At 47.1% G+C, this 18646-nt stretch overlaps 8 protein-coding genes across 8 annotated transcripts; 4 read left to right on the top strand and 4 right to left on the bottom strand.

The window, feature by feature from the left end:
* Positions 1–118: 118 nt before the first annotated feature.
* FPOAC1_002493 (uncharacterized protein) lies at positions 119–1510 on the top strand (the record flags this gene model as incomplete). Its single annotated transcript, XM_044847072.1, has 2 exons — positions 119–604; positions 656–1510. 2 exons carry the CDS (start codon positions 119–121, stop codon positions 1508–1510), a joined length of 1341 nt encoding a protein of 446 aa, XP_044712988.1.
* Positions 1511–1742: 232 nt separating this feature from the next.
* On the bottom strand, positions 1743–3176 carry FPOAC1_002492 (uncharacterized protein; the record flags this gene model as incomplete). The annotated part of the gene is made up of 5 exons (XM_044847071.1): positions 1743–1871; positions 1930–2580; positions 2629–2740; positions 2791–3049; positions 3098–3176. 5 exons carry the CDS (start codon positions 3174–3176, stop codon positions 1743–1745), a joined length of 1230 nt encoding a protein of 409 aa, XP_044712987.1.
* A 657-nt stretch (positions 3177–3833) lies between these two features.
* On the top strand, positions 3834–7078 carry FPOAC1_002491 (uncharacterized protein; the record flags this gene model as incomplete). Its single annotated transcript, XM_044847070.1, has 4 exons — positions 3834–4115; positions 4175–4442; positions 4492–4631; positions 4688–7078. 4 exons carry the CDS (start codon positions 3834–3836, stop codon positions 7076–7078), a joined length of 3081 nt encoding a protein of 1026 aa, XP_044712986.1.
* A 145-nt stretch (positions 7079–7223) lies between these two features.
* On the bottom strand, positions 7224–8655 carry FPOAC1_002490 (uncharacterized protein; the record flags this gene model as incomplete). The annotated part of the gene is made up of 2 exons (XM_044847069.1): positions 7224–8417; positions 8464–8655. 2 exons carry the CDS (start codon positions 8653–8655, stop codon positions 7224–7226), a joined length of 1386 nt encoding a protein of 461 aa, XP_044712985.1.
* Positions 8656–9271: 616 nt separating this feature from the next.
* Positions 9272–10987, bottom strand: FPOAC1_002489 (uncharacterized protein; the record flags this gene model as incomplete). The annotated part of the gene is made up of 1 exon (XM_044847068.1): positions 9272–10987. The coding sequence occupies one exon, from the start codon at positions 10985–10987 to the stop codon at positions 9272–9274; it is 1716 nt and encodes a 571-aa protein (XP_044712984.1).
* Positions 10988–12048: 1061 nt separating this feature from the next.
* Positions 12049–14201, top strand: FPOAC1_002488 (uncharacterized protein; the record flags this gene model as incomplete). Its single annotated transcript, XM_044847067.1, has 4 exons — positions 12049–12395; positions 12514–13208; positions 13260–13483; positions 13530–14201. The coding sequence occupies 4 exons, from the start codon at positions 12049–12051 to the stop codon at positions 14199–14201; spliced, it is 1938 nt and encodes a 645-aa protein (XP_044712983.1).
* Positions 14202–14608: 407 nt separating this feature from the next.
* On the bottom strand, positions 14609–15144 carry FPOAC1_002487 (uncharacterized protein; the record flags this gene model as incomplete). The annotated part of the gene is made up of 2 exons (XM_044847066.1): positions 14609–14900; positions 14954–15144. The coding sequence occupies 2 exons, from the start codon at positions 15142–15144 to the stop codon at positions 14609–14611; spliced, it is 483 nt and encodes a 160-aa protein (XP_044712982.1).
* A 132-nt stretch (positions 15145–15276) lies between these two features.
* Positions 15277–18640, top strand: FPOAC1_002486 (uncharacterized protein; the record flags this gene model as incomplete). Its single annotated transcript, XM_044847065.1, has 2 exons — positions 15277–15292; positions 15930–18640. 2 exons carry the CDS (start codon positions 15277–15279, stop codon positions 18638–18640), a joined length of 2727 nt encoding a protein of 908 aa, XP_044712981.1.
* Between the last annotated feature and the right edge of the window lie 6 nt (positions 18641–18646).

Genomic DNA, 18646 nt, shown 5'->3' with positions numbered 1-18646 from the left:
ATTTTGTGATATGTAAAAGAAAGGAAGTAAGCGAAGATAAGGATTGTTATTCACACCACATCATCTTCCATTGGTATATCAAAGTCTCTTGTGATTAATCATTCCTAAGAATATCAGAATGTCTATTACGGATCTTTATTCTTCATCTGAAAACAGAATTGATCTGCTCCGCGGTTGCCCCGCGCCAAGCTTACTCCCAGCAGATCTTCTCGCTTCCGCTTGTCAGCGAGTGCTTTCCAATCCTAATGACCACGAAACACTGCTCAACTACGGTCAGCCGGTGGGTTACCAGCCGCTCCGAGAAGCACTTGCCACCTGGCTTAGCGAACAATACCAAGTGAATCGTGATCCGGACAGGCTGTGTATTACAGGGGGTGCAAGCCAGAGCTTGGCATGTATTCTACAAAGTTTCACGGACCCAGCGCATACCAGAGCTATCTGGATGGTGGCACCGTGTTACTTCTTGGCTGCATCTATCTTTGAGGACTCTGGGTTCGCCAATAGACTCAAAGCTATTTCTGAAGATGACGAAGGAATCAACATCGAAGAACTTGAGCAAAAGCTGGCTGAGCATGATCGATCATGGGCGACCTTTCTCTCCGAGGTATGTTGTCTCTACGTGAATGGACATATTTGCACTAACATATTATGTCAGACGAAGTCGTTTAAGTCAGTTGGCCCAAACAGGAAGCTGTACCGCCATATCATCTACCTGGTACCGACATGCGGAAATCCTTCTGGGAAAACACTCCCATTACACCGACGAAAAGACTTGGTCAGACTTGCGAGAAGGCATGACGCTCTTGTCATTTGTGACGATGTCTACGACTTTCTGCAATGGCCCCTGGATGGGTCTACTCCATCAGAGCAACCCCGAAATGTTGTAATCCAGCGACTAAGCGACATTGATCGTGATTTGGATATCGCAGAGGAAGAAGTTATGGTGACCGATTTTGGTAATGCTGTCAGCAATGGTACCTTCAGCAAACTCGCTGGTCCTGGCGTCCGCACAGGCTGGGTGGAAGGCACTCCTGCATTTGTTACTGGGCTCTCTATGACCGGTTCCAGCATGTCTGGTGGTCCTCCAAGTCAACTCTGTGCCGCCATTATGGCTGAGTTGGTTCAGACAAAGGAGCTCCAGCGTCATCTCGAGCGGCAGATGAAACCTGTTCTACAAAGACGGGAAATTCTCATGCGTGAGGCTATCAGCAAATATCTATTCCCGTATGGAGTGCAGATCGCTCAGAGACGAAATGTTGGTATCAATGGTGGCTACTTTATATGGCTTCGCCTAGGACCCAGTCAATCCGCTCAAAAGGTAGCTCAGGCAGTCCTACAGGAGAAAAGCGTGCTTGTCGGGAATGGGAACTTCTTCAACGTCAAAGGCGACAGTCAGAAATTTTCTTTTGATAGCAACATCAGACTGTGTTTTGCATGGGAAGATGAAGATCGAATGGTAGAGGGGGTAAGGAGACTTGGAGAGGTGCTTGGTCATTGCACTGAAGCTTAAGGATAACTTCTATGTAACTTGCTTATTAAAAATTCCATTCTCAATACGATAATTTTCTACTGCAATATATATCCAAACTTGCCCATGTTGGCCATTCTGTAAAAGCTTCGTAGCCTGGGAATCGTTCAAACGTATAAGTCTGATGAGCCAAAGCATTTTGGAAAGAGGATCCACTACAAGTACACAATAAATATCTCAATTTATAGCCTCTGTTGGGACAATACTACCTGAACTAACTACTTGAATGAACGGAATAGGCCTTCTTTTCAAACCACTGTGCAAGAGCCACCAATCTTTCATCCGCGGTGGGGAAAGAGTTTGTCAATACGGCACCAGCTATCCCAGCTTCTCTGTCGGCCCACTACGAGTATGTTAGTAAATGTGGCAATCTTCAACTTAGCAGAATGAGATCAACTCACGAAAAGAGTGTTTGAGATTCCATGCCACCCATAAGTGCCCTTCTTTCGCATCCCATCAACGTCATCCTTGGTGATGGCACCCCCAAGACCCATGTCAAAGGTCGTTGCTGCAGGTAGCGAGGCAACACCAAACAAGTGTCTTACGGGACCATTCATACAGGCATACATCGACTCAGGGCCAGAGGAGTTGGTGTTGATGAGCTGTGGCTTGGTAATCTCCTTCCATACTGACTCCGTGATACCAATTTTTGAGGCAATCTCTGAGTTGAGAAGAACAGATAGAAGTTTGGAAAAGTCTGATGGAGTGCTATAACATCCATGACTACCACTAGCTATACCGTGCTTGGGGATGTCTACGACGATAGGTTTGAACGAACCTGCAACAGTATCGTAGGTCTTGGGGCGTACCCAGTTCTCAGCGAAAGACCCGGGGATCTCACTGAACAACATATTCGTATCAGTGAGACCCAGAGGCTTGCATATATGATCCTGGATGTAAGATTCAAGAGGCTGACCACTCAACGTCGACACCAACTGGCCAATCCAGTCAAATCCCGAACCATAGAGGAACGGACCGCTACCGGATTCGAAGCAGAGTGGTAGTTTGTTCAAAGTAGCCGTAACGACCTTGTCCAAGAGATTACTATTGATCTAAGTATTTGTTAGTGGGCCACTGCAGATACCCATCGTGAGACTAACATATTCTATCGGATTGCCGACATCAATCATCAATCCGTTATCTTGAGCGTATTGTAGCAGGAGTGGGTGAAGGAATGCGAGACCACATCCGCTTTGATGAGTCAAAAGATGTCTACACAATAACGTTAGAATTATTACACAATCAAGATTCATTTCACGGACCTGATGGTAATGGGTGCGGTTCTAGGCTTAGTATACAGCTCCCCTGCATCAGATTTGTCCAAGATGGGTAGAGAGGCCAATTCTGGTAGAAATTGGGTGACATCTTCGTCCAAGGTAATCTGGCCTTGTGAGATACATCTCAGGATGGCAAAGGTGGTGATCAGCTTAGACATGGAGGACAGCCAGAAGATTGACTCGCGATCAACATTCTTGCCATTATCGTGCACCTTGCCATGGCCCTCAAACAGTAACTCTTCTCCTTGTATTTGTCAGTTGTGCCCGACGACAAGAAGGGTAATGACTGTACCTGTTTTATCGACTGCTACAATTGCAACCGAGAGGCTGTCGTCCTGTAGAAGACCTTGAGGAACAACTATGCTGCCCATTTTTGAAGAATTGAAAGCGATAGCCTTTAGGTTTCTGGCTTTCTCATCTGGAAGAGGGGGATCTGGAATGGGATATCTCCAAGTTGGAGGATTTATGCCATTACCAGGATCTTACCAATTGCCAATACATACACACCCCTCTCACTCGCTATCTTCATATTGGCACTAAGCCTGTACTTTCCGCCCCTCCACAGTTAATAGCCCAGCCCAAGAGATGCATGTAAGCTGAGATAAGATTCGTGTATGAGTACACGAGATGGTTACCAATCTGTCACAGGAGTTCTCATGCAGCTGAATGAATGACTGGGGTCTTACCATGGAAACGGATTCCATGGCTGAGTAAACGTCATGCCCGACCTGCACTCGAAGCTGTAACCTTCCTCATAAGATAAAATAAGCGGATCATGTCAGTGTAAGCAGAAAGCAATGTCCCGACGGAGCCGGACTCATGAATGATAGCAAAAGATACCTGCATGGAAGTCACTAGACGGGAAAGCAACCTCGGCATCCCCCCAAAACACTCTCAAAGACACACTTTATTCTCACACGAAACTTCAGAAAGTAAATCTCGCCAAGATAACAAGAATCTGTCAGCAATAAGCTCTACTATCAATATTCCACTGCGAATATTCAGTATTCCAGATTATCAAGTTCACGATGGAAGAGATTCCGGGCCAGAGACTTATTCATGACCTCATTGACGACATCGCCATCTTGGATGAAGATCGCATCTTTGCATCTATTCCAACAAGTGACGATCCAGTTGATGGATTCATAGACATCACATATCAAAGACTTGCTTTGGCCATTGATCGCGCATCATGGTGGCTTCAAAAAGCGATGCAAGGACACCCGCAACTCGAGACATTTGCATATCTCGGTCGCAATGACCTTCGTTATCAGCTTCTCACCTTGGCTGCCGTCAAGACTCATTACCAGGTAACTAAACTAGTGTTCATCAATATGCGTATACCATATGGCTCACATGTGTATCATAGATTCTTCTTCCATCAGCCCGCAATAGCAGCTATGTTCAAACTCTTCTATTGAATAAGACAAACTGTCAAACCGTCATCTACGATGCTGCCAATCGCAACATAAAATCTGCATTTGATAATGCAAGTGACGTGCATTTTATTCAGGCTCCCGAACTTGACTGGCTTTTGGATGAACAGGATGAAGTTGAGCCATTCCCCAAGATCGCCGAGTCTCGTGATGAGGCCTTGAAGAGACACTTCATGATTCTTCATAGTTCTGGGTCAACTGGTACGTAACAGTTCTGCTGATGGAATGCCAACTTACATCCTTAAACAAGGTAATCCGAAACCCATATCATACACGCTTGAATCAATCATGACGGAAGACGTTTACCGTCTACTCGACCAAGCTGATGGCAAATTATGGCATCACGAGCTGTTGGAGAGCAGGTGTTATGTATGCCTTCCAGCTTTCCATGTGAGTTCCCTGTGCCTCCTTCTCCAGCTCATTTTCATTTACTAACATCTTTCTAGTCCGCCGGAGTTTGGTTCCAGCTCATTCTCCCTGTCTACTACAACATGCAAGCCGTCTGGGGTCCTGCCAATGTGCCTCTCAACCCTGATATCGCTGCAAAAGTCATTATGACCAGTGGTGTCAACGGGGCCGTGTTTCCATCCTCAATTCTGGAAGCGGTCCATGAGACACAACCTGAAGTCTTGCTTGAATCACTGGACTTTGTCTTCTCTGCTGGCAGCCCTTTAGCTATTCCTGTTGGTGATAAGATTACGAAGCTCACGCGTCTGCACAATTTCATTGGCTACAGTGAGGCTACCGCGCCGCCGCGCTATCTCCTCAACTCTAATGAGTGGAAGTATCACCACTTTCACCCAGCCTCGGGTTTTGTGGCAGAACCCTTGAGCGATGGGTCTGAGTTGTACGAGCTGGTGATCAAACCTGTTTCACAGCAGTCACAATCGGTATTTCTTATCTTTCCAGACCTCAAGGAATATCGAACCAAAGATCTCGTATCTAAGCATCCTACCAAGCCTCACTTATGGCTGCATCGTGGGCGACTGGATGATCTGATTCTCCTCTCCAATGGGGAGAAGGTTGACCCTCATGCAACAGAAGCCTTTCTTCATACCAGTCCGTACATAAGCAGTGCTCTTGTGTACGGGACCGGGCGAGCATACTGTGCCTTGCTTGTCGAGTTGCAAACGAATGTGGAGCACGCCGGTGCTGTTGATCTTCTCTGGCCATTAGTACAGGAAGCAAACAAACTGGTCCCAAGTCATGCACAGATCAGCAAGGATATGATATTGGTAGCGCAGCCTTCCAAGCCCTTCTGCCGGGCAGGCAAAGGATCGGTGCAGAGACAAATGACTTTCAGCGAATACGAGAAGGAACTTGCTGCACTATATGACGAGCCAACAGAGGTCAATAGTAATCAGCAACTTGATGTCATGGCCGACGGTCCTGATGTTGACTCGCTTGCCGAAATCCTACGATCAATCAGTGGGATCAGGTTGCTGCCTGACGAAAACATCTTTAGTTCAGGTGTAGACTCCCGTCACGCTGTCAGCTTCCTTCGACAGATCAGTAAGCTTTGGTTCTCTGACGACTCGTCAACCACAGGCAATACTCTGGATGTTCGTTTGGTCTATAACAATCCGACCCTTGGTCGTCTCTCCGCCAAGCTACAGTCATTATCAACTGGCACCTCCACCAACGGAATTCTCACTCCAGCGGAGTCCGAGTTGGACGTAAATGCTATCATTGACAAGTTTTCAGCTAGCATGACCGCAGTCACAGCCAGTTCCAGAACCAAGATAGTTGTGCTCACTGGAAGTACAGGCTCTCTAGGCTCAATCATCTTGAAACAATTATTGGCTTCACCCCAAGTCGGCGTTGTGTATTGTCTCGTCAGATCGAAGGAGAAAGCCATTTCCAAGTTTAGCAACATGGGTCTTGACTCGAGCAACAGACTTCGCGTATTGCAGAGCGATCTTGCAGACCCTGGCCTGGGATTGCATCACGTCCATTATGGTGACATTGTCCAGACTGTGGATAAGATCATCCATTGTGCCTGGAATGTGAACTTCAACCACATCCTTGATGCATACATAGACACAGACGTCGCTGGAGTGTCTAACTTGATCGATCTGAGTGTGCGGTCTCGCAAAGCCGCTCATCTTGTGTTTACTTCGTCTATTGCCGCTGTCGCTACCTGGGACATGAACATAGGACCGGTGCCTGAGAAGGTCATCCAAGACAAGTCAGTTGCTTCATCTGCGGGCTACGGTGAATCAAAGTATATCGCTGAGCATCTCCTGAGCCACGCCGCTCAGCATTATGGCGTACCAGTGACAATCGTCAGGATTGGTCAGATTGCTGGTTCACTCTCGGATGATGGTCATGTTTGGAACAAGAGCGAGTGGTTTCCTATGTTTCTACAAGCATCAAAGGACCTCGGAGCTTTGCCTGAAGAGCTGGGCGACAATAATGTTGTTGATTGGATTCCTATCGATGTTCTTGCCGATTCCATTGTAGATATTTCTATCACCCCGCGTCGCAATTCCGTATGGCCACCCGAGGTTGAGGTCATACATGCTGTCAACCCAAACACTGTCTCCTGGTCTAACTTACGGGAAACGGTACTGTCGAGTATCGACGCTATAGTTGAGCATGTACCTTACAATACTTGGATCAAACAGTTGAAAGTACTTCACCAACGAGCGGAGAAGGAACAAGACAACAAGGAGTATCCTTGGATTTCGCTCCTGGAGTGGTTTCAAGAGTTTGGGAAGCAGAGATACCCTGTCATGTCTGTCGAGCAATCAATCCAGCTGAACAATGTCTTGCGCAGAATGGAACCTATCACAGGAGTGGCGATGCAGAAGTGGATCAAGGAATGGGGGTTCTAGTTGATGTTTCCCTTTTGTCAAACTGCAGAGTAGGGTATATGAATGACTGCGCCGATGATTCACGTTGATTGTAGTGATTTATTGTTCATTGACACCATGATTTTGAGCTGAGTTCACATTCTTCGATACTATATGTAGCTTCTCTTTACCATCCACTAGCTCGTACCCAGACATCAACAATGTTTTGGGCATCCCCTTCAGACGAGTCGACGACAAGGTACCATCCATACAAAGCCCCAGTAACACAAGCATGATTCGGAAAGATTATGACATCTTGTCCAACTTCCAGCGGCACAGGCGGTATTTTAGTAGTGTCCTCGTCTTCGGTGTGCTCCCAAGCCACGATGGAATGCTCTTGGCTTATTCTGTCGATGATCAAGCGTCTCGTATTGTTCGTCTCAGCCTTGTAAGACTTTTGGCTTACCACTCCCCAGCCCGAGTAAGCTTCACAAGGTTCCCGACCTAAGCCAAGTGTACCAACAGCCACCAAACCTTCCGCCTGAGCTCGCTCGTTATCGTTGTATACGCTGCACACTTCTGCAATGACGGAAATGGCAATTTCGTCTTCGTGCGAGCCCATATGTCTTCTCGACTTGGTGGAGATTTGCTGCATGTCGAGAATGGAGTAAACACCGGCGTGAAGCTCAAGCTTGGTCTTAAAACCTCCAGGCTGGCCAGCAGTAACGGCCTCGATGGCTTTCCGCAAAGACTCAGCTGCAGGCGATAGGTCCCCATCTGAAGTAACCAGGTTCTCAGCAGCCGTGACTTGAGGGGATGCACCGACACTGATGACAATATCTTTATCCTTTGCGAACAAGTGTGCTTGAGCATTGACAGCATCAAGACACCCTTGGATCTCACCCTCCAGATTCGCCATGGCTTGCTCTGCAGTCGAGTCCTTGTAGCTAAGACTACTGTGGGAGTATAGCCCTAACAGCTCAGCCTCTCCACTCGCCTCGAGCTGTGCAAGGGATTCAATTAGGCCATTCTTGTTTAGTGAGGAAGGTGGTAGCCCTGCGCGGTGATAGCCTGTATCAACCTTAAGAAACACCCTTGCAGGAAATTTGGCATGCTGGGAAAAGGCTTTGACGGATTGAAGTTGCGATGGGTGGTCAATAAGAACAGAGATACTGCCTGGGCCCAACTCTGTGCCCAAGGCTGCCAAGCGTGGGATCTGGGAGCGAGGAAGCGGCAAACCGTAAAGGATGTCGAGTCGACGGCCTGACTCCCTGTATTCTTTGAGCAAGGGTAGAAGGTGGTCGATCTCAGCCAGTGTGGACACGATGAGCTTTACGTCACGGTTGCCTTGGCCGAATTGAAGACGAGCGGCTTCAATCGTCTGCAGAAATTAGTACTGAGACTGTGAGTGCTGACATTAGACTCACCTTGTGAGTTTTGACGTGGGCACGGAATCCCAGGCCCAGCGCATCAACAGAGTCCAACATGGTCTGGCAATGGCGGCCGATCCTAGCCTTGTCAAGAATGACTGCGGGTTTGGGAACGTCGTTGACATTCTTGCCGACGTAAAATCTACGCAGCTCCTCAATTGGGGGAGTTTGTCTTTGTGGGATAGCCATGTTGAGAAAGGGAATGATGTTTTTTGTTGAGATAAATGTGCTTTGTATTTGATCTAGGTATGTCGGGGAGATAGACATTTATCTATTATTGTCGCGGACTTTTCATTGTCCGCGTAGTATATTGAGGGTCTGCACATTTTGGGACGATGACTCATGCTTCTAGAGAATAAGCTGACGCTGTTTACAGGTTCAGGAACCAATAGTCAAAGTCATATATGAGGTATTTGTTCCTTTAATAATCTCAAACGTCTCACTATATCGATCAACTTGTTTCTTCCTTTCTTGGCACTATACGAAAATCTTTATAGACATGTGAACCTACTATGCTACCGTAGAAACACTGGGATATAACCCCGCTATAATTCAATGGTGGTGTGTCCACTGTAATTTCCACTGTCTAAACTTGATACAATTCACTAACTACCTAGTTAACCTAACTGCTGCGACGATAGCTAAGCACTAAGCACTGCCTCTGAATGGTTCTAAGTAAGCCTGGGAATGATAGAGCCATGAAACTCATTTATTGATATGGGTATCCCTCGAAGTCTAATGCGAAATCGATAGATGCAGCTTCGTCACGAAAAATAGGGCTCTTTATATTTATTCTCTCTAGCTTTCAAGCATATTCTTGCTGCATTGCCAGCGGCGCAGATTCCTGAACTTGGTGAGCCTGCAGCTTCAGACCCTTAAACTGCCTCGCAGGTAGCCTCATCTCAAACATCTGATCAATCTCTATAGCGCTTCGGCCCTTCATCTCAGGAACAAATAGCCATGTCAGAACAGCACCGATGACTGAAGTTCCACAAAAGACAAAGGCAGTCTTAGCTCCGAGAGCAGCCTTGTCTCGGCTGAACAGCATGGGTAACAAAATAGCCAAAGTAATAGAGAATCCCTTCTCAGCTATACTGGCCAATCCTTGGGTAAGTGGTCGGAGTTGTAGGGAACTTGTTTCTCCCACGATAGCATAACCGGCGGGCCAGGCTCCCAGGCCACAAACGATGATGACAGACATCATAATACCTCCAGCGACCCAAGTGAGGGCCTCGCTGGACCAGAAACCAGTAATACCCATAGCTCCCCAGAGAATAGCGGCTATACCCATAGACGGAATGATCATGTTGCGACGACCAGTGCGCGAGAGAAGCCAGAAACCGATGGCATTGCCAAACATTCCTGCAACAACGCCAGCAGCCATAAACACCAAAGAAGGAGTGCTCTCCATTCCCATGCTACGAAGGAAGAGGTTTGCGTTGGAAAGAAGCTCCATTCCAAATAATGGGGGGAAGATGGAAGCCAGAGCAACGATTAGAGTTCTTCGGAGGTTTGTTCCTCGAAGACAAGACCAGTATGTCGCAGACGCAGTATTAGCCTTCTCCTCCTCGATCGTAGCACGGATTCGTTCGAGTTGACTATAAGGGTTGACCTTGGGTGCGTAAAGTCGAGTTGCTGATTTAATAGCGCGCTCTTCTTGTCCTGTTCTGATCAAGTGTGCTGGACTCTCAGGCATGAGGATAGAGAGAACCAAGGGTCCGACCGCGAGGATCCACTGTGATCCAAAAGCTCCAAGGTAGCCAGAATTTCCTTCGATGCCGTTGATGGCAAGTGTGACAAGCAGACCGATCAGTTGACCGAGTAAAGTGAAGACGGGAAACAAGGCCATTGCCGATCCACGTAAAGCTGTAGGTGTATTCTCCGAGACCCAAGTGACACAGACACCCCGGATGATGCCGACAGTAAATCCTTGGATGGTTAACCCAGCAGTAAGAAACATTCGCTTTGTGTCTAGAGGCTCGGGAATGTGGGAAAAGAACATGCAAGCAATGGCAACAGCTGAGACAAGAGTACCCATCATGAGAGTAAACTTTCGACCAATTTTGTTCTGTAGCCATCCTCCAAGCAGTGATCCGATTGCTGCACCGGCAGGTGGAAGGCCTAGCCACAGAGACAGCCAGTTTCCAGGAGTGTCCATCTTGCCATGAATCATTTCTCCATAGTCTTTCAGGAAGCTATCTGTGCCGACAACAGCACCGACAATAACAAGATCGTAGCCCCATCCAACAATGGGAATGCTCATGGCCAGACAATAAGCTGCAACCTTGGGGTATAGCTTGATGGCTTGTCGTAAAGGCATCTGCCCCTCATTTTCTTTGGGGTTTCCGCTCTCAACTGAAGCCGAGGCCGAATAGCCCAAGTCTTGTGTCTGGGAAGTGTATGGGTTGTATGATGTGATGTCTTCTTCATTTTGGGGGACTTGTTGCCAGGATCTGGTTGTTTCCATCTCATGGAGGCTCGGCTTGATAGGATCGCTATCGCGACGGTCGTGATAACTCATTGTGGTGGATATTGGCGTAACGATCGGAGAATTGTGAGAGAGAAGCGAAATGAACTTGAACGTTGCACCGTACGGACTAACAATCAGATTGTGTAGAGACTAGAATTGTTTGATGATGTCTAAAACGAAACTGGGAAAGGCGGATTGCTGGGGTATTAAATTATCCTATGCTCGCATTTTGAACCCTCGGACTTGGAAACTGCCCTACGGACCTCCAGAAAGGCAGAGTCGCAGTAAAATCCCAGCTTGAATCCTTCCATCCTCAATGTAACCTTGGGGAATTCTGATCCAATCGCAAAAGGATATGTCTTAAATTGAAACAAGGATTGCTTATTTGCTGACAAGGCGCAGTCAAAGTGGACGGACCCAATCCTTGTTGCTAGCCCTACGGACCTCGGACTTGTGAGGAGGCTCGAGTGTTGAGAATGGAATTATCCGATGCAATTACGGGGCGTAATGATGAGAAAAGAATGGATCTTTTGGAAAGATTTTCAGTTGGGCATCGAACAGATGAAAGAGAAATCGAATTATTTTCTCCAAATAAAAACAAACCAAGATCTGTGCCCTGTAAGCTGGGTTTAGATCCTTGGGTCAGTTTTCTCGAGTTACGTTTGGCAGACATAGTTCAAGTAATAAAGATAGTTTTAATTTTATAAGCTTAAATCAAGGACCATAGTCCGGGGCGCAAGTTCAACGCAATCTTTACATGAGCGGCACTTTCAACTAGCTCGATCTATCTTCCGCACTAGTTACGGCAATGGTTGTCCGTAGGATTAACAAGAAACCGCGGCTTATCCGACGGACTTGGCTATCAGACGACAAAGTAACCAAATTATCGCCTGTAACGATAGAAAGCCGACAAAGATATCAATAATTGACAGAGGTCTTGGCATGGCTGTGGACGAATATGTAAGGCCGTTGTAGCACTCAATACAACAAACCCGCAGATACCACTCTACTAGTCCTTATTCCGTTGAGATCATCAGCAACAGCCCCATTGTCTGCATAACTGCTCGGCACATCCATATCGGCGTGGCAAAAGAGCTGCATTGGTTTTCGTGATGGATCCAAAACCAATCTGCCAGATCATTACGCCCGTTGGCATGTTAGGATATGGCTTTGACGAGAAGCTCATCCACCACGAGCTTAGTCTCCTTACTGCGAATGGCATACCTACAGCCATGATCATGGATTCTGGTTCTACTGATAGTGGGCCACAAAAGCTGGCTCTTGGGTCCATGTCATGTCCTCGATCAGCATATGCTCAAGATCTCACCAAGCTGCTGCGACTAGTGCACGATTTCCACGTGCCGCTAATCTTTAGTTCTTCCGGTGGTGATGGAACTGACGAGCATGTTCATATCATGCAAGATATTATCCAAGAAATCACAGAAGAGGAGGGAAATAGGTCAGTTGTCAGAGAATGGAATTTTCAATGTATACTTCGGGACTTACGCCTCGAAAAGCACCCAACAAAAAAGTCAGAGAATGGATTTACAGGATGTGTTCTAACTCTCTTCTCTCAGTGACTACTACTTCAACACCATTTCTTTATTTTCCAATATTGACAAGACAACAATTCTTGAGCGTTTCAAACAGGGTCGTCTTACGGGATGTGGACCTTGCGTTCCTCCCGCAAACGAAACTGAAATCGAAGATTCACTCCATATAGTTGCTCAAATGGGCTACGAACCTTTCCTCGACGCCATGAACGCCAATCCAGACTTCGATGTCATTATTGGTGGCCGAGCCTATGACCCGTCCCCATATGCCGCATACTGTGCACACCAACTTATGCGCCAGACAAAGGATTTGAGCAACGAACAACTTCATTCTAGCTTGGGGGGGTTCCTGCACATGGGAAAGATATTGGAGTGCGGAGGCCAGTGCTCTACTCCAAAGTCTCACGGAGCTGTGGCCACTGTCTACGCGACAGGGCTTTTCGATGTCAGGCCTACGGCTCCGGACTCCAAGTGCAACCCTCTTTCTGTCGCTGCTCATACACTCTATGAGAACACGAGACCTGATATCTTGAGGGGACCTGGAGGTTCTATCCATCTCCAAGATTCCAAGTATGAGCAGTTGTCTGATGGAAGATCTGTTCGTGTCAGTGGCAGTAAGTATCGATCTTCAGAAGAAGATGGACTGCCCTATCAGTTTAAACTTGAAGCTGCACGAATCGTTGGATACAGATCAATATTTATGGGCAGCATTAAAGACCGTAAGTCATACTACACGCGCTGTTGATACAGATTCTGACTAGTGTACACAGATATTCTAATACCTCAAATCGACAAGCTACTCGCCCGTGTCAAGCTTTATGTAGCCCAACAGCACACCGAATCTACAAGCCAGTGGAAGCTTGATTTTCATGTTTACGGAAAGGGCCAGTTTAGTCCCACAGGAGCCGGACAGCTCTTCATCGTTGGTGAGGCACTCGCCTCGACTCAAAAGTTGGCGAATAGCATTGCATCCAAGGCTAGGGTTGGCATGATTGTAAGTCTTTTTGGTACACACTTGTTACACAACTAACATATAAAAGCACGCACCGTACCCTGGACAGAAGGCTACAGCAGGCAACTTCGGGTTTGGCCTTGGTGGTCTTATGGAAGTCGAGATGGGTCCTTGCGCCGAGTTCTCTCTGTACCATCTAATGGACTTGGAGCCCGACGAACAACGTCTATTTACAGCTGACATTGGCAAGCCCCAGACACTTGAAGGGCCGTTGTTACGAGGTACCGTTTCCAGGATCGGCAAAGGATCTTGGAACCTGAGGAAAAACAAACCACTTGAGAAAGTACCCAATATCGAACCGCATTCGCAGGGCGCTGACCACAACGCACCCACTCCGGACCAACCTGCTCGGGATCCTGAGACACTATCGGATCTTTGTCGTATCCTCCGTTCCAAAAATGCAGGCCCATACGAAATCACTATAGATGCCATGTTCTCGTCAAAGACTAACTACGATGCTATCAAAGCCTCCGGTATTCTCTCATCCATCAATGTAGCCAAGGCAATTGGTATCAATGAGCACGACATCGTCTGGATTGGTTTCTTTGATCCTGCCATGTCTTTCAAGGTAACCATTCCCAGGATCAGAATGGGTGTAAAGAAGTCGGCGGGTGGTTTCATGGAAAATGATATACACGGCTCGCAAGAGCATAACGGGCTTGCGAACATGAAGTTACCTAGAAACCTCTTCACTCATTAGCACGCTCTTCATTGCAGCGAATGGGTGGGTTTTTTATTTCAGTTCATATCATATGCTAGTTACTCTTCTTATCTACTTGGCAGGTACGATGTTATTTATTGGAGGATTCTTTCTGTATTTTGTTCCAGCTGGTGATTTCTTGTGAATACAGTTTTGCTTTTACAAAGATACTATTATTACCGTTCAACTTCCGAAATAGTGTCCAATGTTAGAGGACGGACATGTCTTAGTCCGTTGCGCCCCTTGTAACTGGGTGGAGCTTCAATCGAGCTTGCCATTCGTTATCTGCCAGATTGCGAGAATCTGTAGTCTGTCTCTAGGGTATGCACAGAATAGGGCTGACGGCTTAAGATGTGCTCAAGTAAAATATAAAATAATTAAAACATCAAACAATCCCAGGGTATCATTTAAAACACTTTGTTCACCTTTTCGGCTCTCTCCTCCTCTCTCTCATCCCATCTGTCCTCCCACAGATCTGATCTTACGTACTGCCGGCCCATGGGTGCACCGCCCATTCCCCATCGTGTCTTCATTTCATCGAGAGTGACTGGATTCATAAGTTCGTAGAGCTCGAGGATGGGATAGCCGTACTTGGACTCTTTGCGCCCAGCGTTGAAGTCTTCATTACCGATGCCAGGTGGTTCAGTAGGCACGGAGCCTGGCTCATGGCGGGTGTTTGGTGGGATAATGGCGATATGACTGAAACCAACGAGTTAGTAAAGTAGAATAAGGAGAGTGAAAAGAAAACTTACGTTATTGAGGAGCTTCCTCCACCGTCGCCAGTCTCGTATAACCAGAGTCGAGACACACCATCTTTGAGACGGTACTTGCGATATTCGTGGTTCTTTTCACGGCTGATAATATTGGCTAAATGCTGCTGTTTAATCGCCAGCAGCACATCTGTAGAACTCCGGGCAGGAGCGGAATTTGAAGAGGGCGCCATGGTTAATGTGAAGAATGACTATTTTTAGAATTGGTCAACACGGCCCGCTGCAGAGTATTTAGACTAATAAAGAAGGCGGTCAGCTCTGGCAGAACTGTAGGCTGGCTGTGATTCGATCACAGACGTCACATCATGTACCAACCTCACGGTAAATTTAAGCCAAGGTTCTCAGCTACATGTCTCCTCTTATTTTAACTTTCAGTTTTAATCTACTCAGCTACGGTTTTAAAAAGTCTCATTCACTCCAAAGTTGTCCTAAAGATACAAAGACTAGGACAATCCAGCACCATTACCCTGTAAGACCAGAAGAGAAAGCCAGGATATGAGACACGCGCCCACCTGAATTATCAGTCGCCACCAATCATTTTGCTCAAGTTTAACAAAAAGTAAATTATGAATACCGTACGAACCTGCAAGCATTCAGTCCCTTCCGAGATTGCAATAAGTCTTTGTGCCAAACCCTGACGCCATTAAAAGCACGATGTTGTTGATCCCATCCGAATCTGGAAGTCCATCACCCGTTTGTGTTGAAGTGCGGGGAGTCTCCGTTTATGCTGTGTTCCGATTAAGATAAACAACTCGTTTAGGCTCCTCCTGGCAAGTCCGTACATATATCAGACGAGCTAAATGCAAGGACTGTGCGAGTAACGTAGCATATTTATCAAAGGTAACGTGGCACATGATATAGGTAGGCCTTGGCGGCCAAAGAACAAAATCACACTCACCCTCATAACAGCTAGGTTGCTGACTTTTTTTATCTCTAACACACGCTAGTTGTTGCACAGCACTGGATGAGTGGTCAAGGAAGATGATTGCCTTCTTGCTGTTCCTCTTTAGCACGGCTGTGACCGCTACGAACGCCAAACCATTGGCTACCAAGTCCGGTCAGAAGGATGCAATCCCTAACTGGGACTTCCAGCAGATAAACAAAGTCGGCGGAAACCTCACGTCTCTTTCTTTACCCAATATTGACATCTCTTCCTGGCATCATGCACCTGTATCCAGATGTACCCTAATGGCCTGTCTCCTAGCCCAAGGCACCTACAAATTAGACGGTCAAGACGGCCTCTGGTACTCAGACAATCTTGCCCACTTCGACGACAGTCTCTTTCATGCTACATGGGTTTATCGCAATCAATTCACCGTGGGAACTGGATATGAATCAACAGACGTCCATTATTTCCTAGAAACCAACGGAATTACCCCTGCTGCAGACTTGTTTCTCAACGGAAAGCAAATCGCCGATAATGTCACACAGTCAGGTTCTTATGGTGGTCATACATACGACATCACGCCTCACGTTGGGAAGAAAAATGCACTGCTAGTCAAAGTATATCCTACAGACTATCAATATGACTTTGCCGTTGGATTCGTCGACTGGAATCCCTATCCACCTGACAATGGGACGGGAGTCTGGAGGGATATCACTATAAAACGGACAGGCGATGTCTTTATGGGTGCTGTGAGCGTACTTGTGGACATGGATGCGCCTATCAAAGGGAATCAAGATCATCACGCAGTCATTACTGCCAAAGCTCAGGCTCGTAACTTGAAAAAGAAGCCAATCAAGTTCGTGGCTAAAGCCAACATCAAGTCACCACATGGTAAGACCATTGCGATACTTGCCAAGACTCTGAGCCTCGGAGTCGGTGAATCAACCACGGTTGAGCTTTCTACAAAGATCAAGAATCCAGAGATTTGGTGGCCCGCCGCTTGGGGCGAACAGCCTTTATACTCTGCCCAGGTCACTTACTCTATCGGACACGACACCTCGGATGTGAGCCCTGTCACCAACTTTGGCATTCGAACAGTCACTTCTGAGCTCAACTCACACAACGATACTACGTTTATTGTGAATGGCTACCCCATCCAGATCACAGGTGGTGGATACACATCTGACATGTTTTTGCGGTGGGATCCACGCCGTTTCGAGAATATAGCACGCTATACTCTAGACATGGGCATGAACACTATCCGACTCGAGGGAAAAATGGAACAGCCCGAGCTCTACGACATTGCTGACAGACTGGGTCTTATGCTCATGGCAGGCTGGGAATGTTGCGATCGATGGGAAAGTTGGCCCTACAATCACGACTTGTCCATGGACCCTCCTCCTAAATGGTATGACACTGACTACCAAACTGTCAACGCTTCGATGAGGCATGAAGCAGCCATCATGCAATCTCACCCAAGTCTTATCGCCTTTCTGGTTGGAAGTGACTACTGGCCCGATGACCGGGCCACAGAGATCTACCTGGACGGCTTACATGATGCTGGATGGCAAGTCCCTATCATATCCTCGGCTGCAAAGCGTGGCAACCCAAAGCTTCTTGGTCCATCCGGGATGAAGATGGAAGGACCTTATGACTGGGTTCCGCCAGTCTATTGGTTTGATAGGGAACCGACAGCCAGGAGGTTTGGGTCATCTTTTGGTTTTGGATCCGAGCTCGGTGCTGGTGTTGGAACGCCCACCAAAGGGAGTTTGGTCAGATTCTTGACAGATGACGATATGGAGGATCTATGGAAGAAGCCTAACAAAGGTCTCTACCACATGTCTCAAGACACCTCACAGTTCCACGATCGGTCCATCTACAACAAAGCACTGTTTAAGCGTTACGGTAAACCTACATCTCTGGATGACTATCTCATCAGCGCTCAAATGATGGATTATGAAGCGATTCGTTCCGAGTTTGAAGGCTGGGGCAGTCATTGGAGCTCCTCTCGCCCAGCGACAGGTCTCATCTACTGGATGTTGAACAACGCCTGGCCAAGTCTTCACTGGAATCAATTCGACTATTATCTCCATCCAGCTGGGACTTATTTTGGTACTAAAATTGCCACTCGTGTCGAGCATGTTATGTTCGATTACTTTAACAGCTTTGTCTGGGTGACCAACCGCTCACTTAAAAAGTCCGGTCCACGTTCAGTTCACATTGAATTGGTGGATCTGAAAGGCAAAGAGATTTCTCGCCAGATTCTTCGCTTGTCCACAAAGTCTAACAAGTCTCAAAAAGTTGGCGATATTAGCAGCTCGATTAAGAAAATTGAAGATGTCGCAGTACTTTGCTTGACCTTGGTCGACGATGACAACGACGCGGTGCTCAGTCGCAACGCGTATTGGCTATCAAAACAAAACGACATAGTAGACTGGGCATCGACGACGTGGTACGTCTCCGACGTCAAACAATTCGCCAATTTCACTGCATTAAATGAGATGGATCGAGCAACTATTAGTCTGACACCCTCCGGCGGTAAAGCCTCTGGCAAGTGGAAAGTTCGAGTAAAGAACAGTAGCTCAGTTCCGGCAGTATTCATCCAGCTCAACCTTGTGGATAAAGCTGGAAACGATGTGGCTCCGTTGACCTGGTCAGATAATTATTTTACTTTACTTCCCCGTGAAGAGATTGAAGTTGAGCTTGAAGACTGGTCAAACAAGGGCGTCACGGTGGAAATAGTTGGGAAGAATGTCAAAGCATCTCAGGTTAGACTTCGCTAAACGTTC

The sequence above is a fragment of the Fusarium poae genome, chromosome 1 (assembly GCF_019609905.1).
Source record: "Fusarium poae strain DAOMC 252244 chromosome 1, whole genome shotgun sequence".
NCBI lineage: Eukaryota > Fungi > Ascomycota > Sordariomycetes > Hypocreales > Nectriaceae > Fusarium > Fusarium poae.
Note: the sequence above shows the minus strand (reverse complement) of the source record. Positions and strands in the feature narration are given on the sequence as shown.